At 48.2% G+C, this 2,388-nt stretch overlaps 1 protein-coding gene across 1 annotated transcript in view; it reads left to right on the top strand.

Annotated features, from left to right (window-relative positions):
* The window catches only part of LOC101993835 (neurexin-1-like), a 17,283-nt gene that overhangs the window by 8,307 nt on the left and 6,588 nt on the right, over nucleotides 1–2,388 (top strand). The window contains 1 exon segment of the mRNA XM_013351343.1: nucleotides 1,201–1,348. Within this exon segment, the coding sequence (XP_013206797.1) occupies nucleotides 1,201–1,348 (148 nt within the window).

Below are 2,388 nucleotides of genomic sequence, written 5' to 3'. Positions count from 1 at the left end.
AAAAACTGCATAATCACTGAACATTGTGAGTGGAAAGACCAGGAAATCAGCCTCAGCAACTCCCGCCCTATCCTGCCAGTCAAAGCTCAGCCCAGAGGGCAAAGAAGCATCCTGCTCCCACCCTGCGCTTAACTGGGAGTTCCAGTGGAGACCCAGGCCCAGCAAGGCACGCTGGACTCTCTTGGGAGTCTGGGCTGATGCTCTGTGAACTGGTGCAGACCCGTTAGGGTTGTTTCTTCAAATAGGATCCAAGTTTGCAGCTTGCCTGCTCCCCCCTCCCTTTCTGTCTCGCTCCATGCGCTTGGTTTTAAAGAATTCAGCGCACTGAAGATCTACCGGCAGCATGGACAGACTATAGCCGGGCGGGGAGACAGCGAAATGACTTACTCGTGTTCATTCCTCTCTGTTCGCTCTGCTCTGGTATTTTAGTCACAGAGTGGAAATCTTTGTGAAAACACATCTTTTTAAACATTGCTGGAGCCCTGAGTAGGGCTGTGTTCACGCTAAGAGCTCTCCAAACCGTCCATGCTTTTAATCTTTTCATTAGATCTATTTATTTACGTGTGTGTAAGTCTGTGCTCTTGAATGTTCCATGGCGTACAGTGGGGGTCAGAGGCCAGCCTGGAAGAATCACTTCTCTCCTTCCACCGTGTGGGTTCTGGGGGAACAGACTCAAATCAGCAGGCTTGGTTTAAAGTGCCTACAGCCGCTGAGCCACCATCTCATCTGCTCTTTAACACCCTTATTGACCCTGTGAGCTGTGTTCTCTGTCTGCACGCTTTTTTCTTAGACAGCACCATGTAGCTTATGATGACCTCAAACTTGCTACATAGCTTAGGACAAGGGAGAGAGAGAGAGAGAGACTGTGAATATGTAGGAGCAGAGATGAAAAGCAACAAGTGAACATGTCTGTGTCGGGATGCAAACACCATCCGTGGAGTTCCAGTGATGCCGAGCCACTAAGTCACCTTGAAATTGTCCGTGGTGTTTATTACACGTTGGCTTAGAAACGAGGCAAATCACATCAGTCCATTCCCTCAGCATCGCCTCCATTAAGTACCAAGGATTTAATGATTAAAAAGGAGAATCAGATCCCGCCTTTTTCCTAAGACAGTGTAACTTCTAACTGTAGTCTAGATACTTATTCTTATAACAACAGATAAGTATAGCTCTCCTCCTCAAAGATACTCCTTTTTACAGCACATGAAGACAATTCACAGATATCCACAACTGCTCAAAATGCAGAGAACCAGTGGCCACGGGGACCCAACCCCAGCTGGTTCATCCACAAAGCGACCCCTTCATCTAAGGAGGGGCCAGAACGATTGAAAGTACCCGGACACCAGCTGTGAGATACAGTCTCCCCCACATTACTGGGACCCTGCAGCTATGAGATCTCAGTAACAGAGTCGCCTAAACAAGACCTGCAAAATGATAACACCAGTTGACATGGCAACATGCATGGGAGAATTTCACAAGGTCTCACATGCTAGATGGAGCTCTATAAACAACAGGTTCTCCGTCTTTCAGACTTCTCCAGGTCTGAGATTAGGGTTATCGAATCCCAGGAAGTCAGCCCTAAACACATATACATATGAGCAACCCTAAATCGACTCAGTAGCTGTGTGTGTGTGCATGTGTGTGCGCGCATGTATGTGACAAATACTGTAAAAGAGGGAGGTGACTCAGTAGCTCGGTGTGTGTGTGTGTGTGTGTGTGTGTGTGTGTGTGTGTGGTGTGTGTGTGTGAAGAATACTGTAAAAGAGGGAAGTGACACCACAGTAAGAAGCAGCAATTCAAGGAGAAGAAAGAACGGTTTTCATGATAGTGGTTGGGAGGAAGATGCGTCCAGGATCCTCAGGCTCTTGGTCAGGTTTGCAAATGGGAGTCGAGAGATAGCGACAGAATTAGATGGCAACGCAGGTGTTACCACGAAAAATCTTCCAGTGAGTGCAGCCCCCCTCCCCAAACCGGAAGTGAGTGAGGTGAGGTGCATCGTGGGACCAAGTTCTGCCGAGGCAGAGAACACAGCATGGAGTCATAAATGTCTAATATCGACGGCGGAGACAAGCTGCCATTGGACTCACCTCTTGTTAGCTTTCCAGGTGGGCTCTGATGTCCCCGGCTGCTGAGCTCATCCAGAGGAGTCGCTGAACAAGCATGAAAGGCATTCTTCAAGGAGGAGGACTGGTCGCAGTTTTTATTCACCTGTGGCAGATTCCTTGTGATGTAGAGTATCTGGTTAGGCCCTTCCCATGTTAGATGCTGAAGTCTCCATTGAGAAGATATTCTCACCGTCTGTCAAGTGGATTCTCATTTGCAAACCTTTGTAGCCATTTTTGTTCTGCAGAGTCCCTGCATCCACCCACCTTCAAAACTGCACAGCAG

The sequence above is a fragment of the Microtus ochrogaster genome, linkage group LG3 (assembly GCF_000317375.1).
Source record: "Microtus ochrogaster isolate Prairie Vole_2 linkage group LG3, MicOch1.0, whole genome shotgun sequence".
Lineage (NCBI taxonomy): Eukaryota > Metazoa > Chordata > Mammalia > Rodentia > Cricetidae > Microtus > Microtus ochrogaster.
The sequence above is the reverse complement of the archived record's forward strand: the minus strand, read 5'-3'. Positions and strand labels throughout refer to the sequence as shown.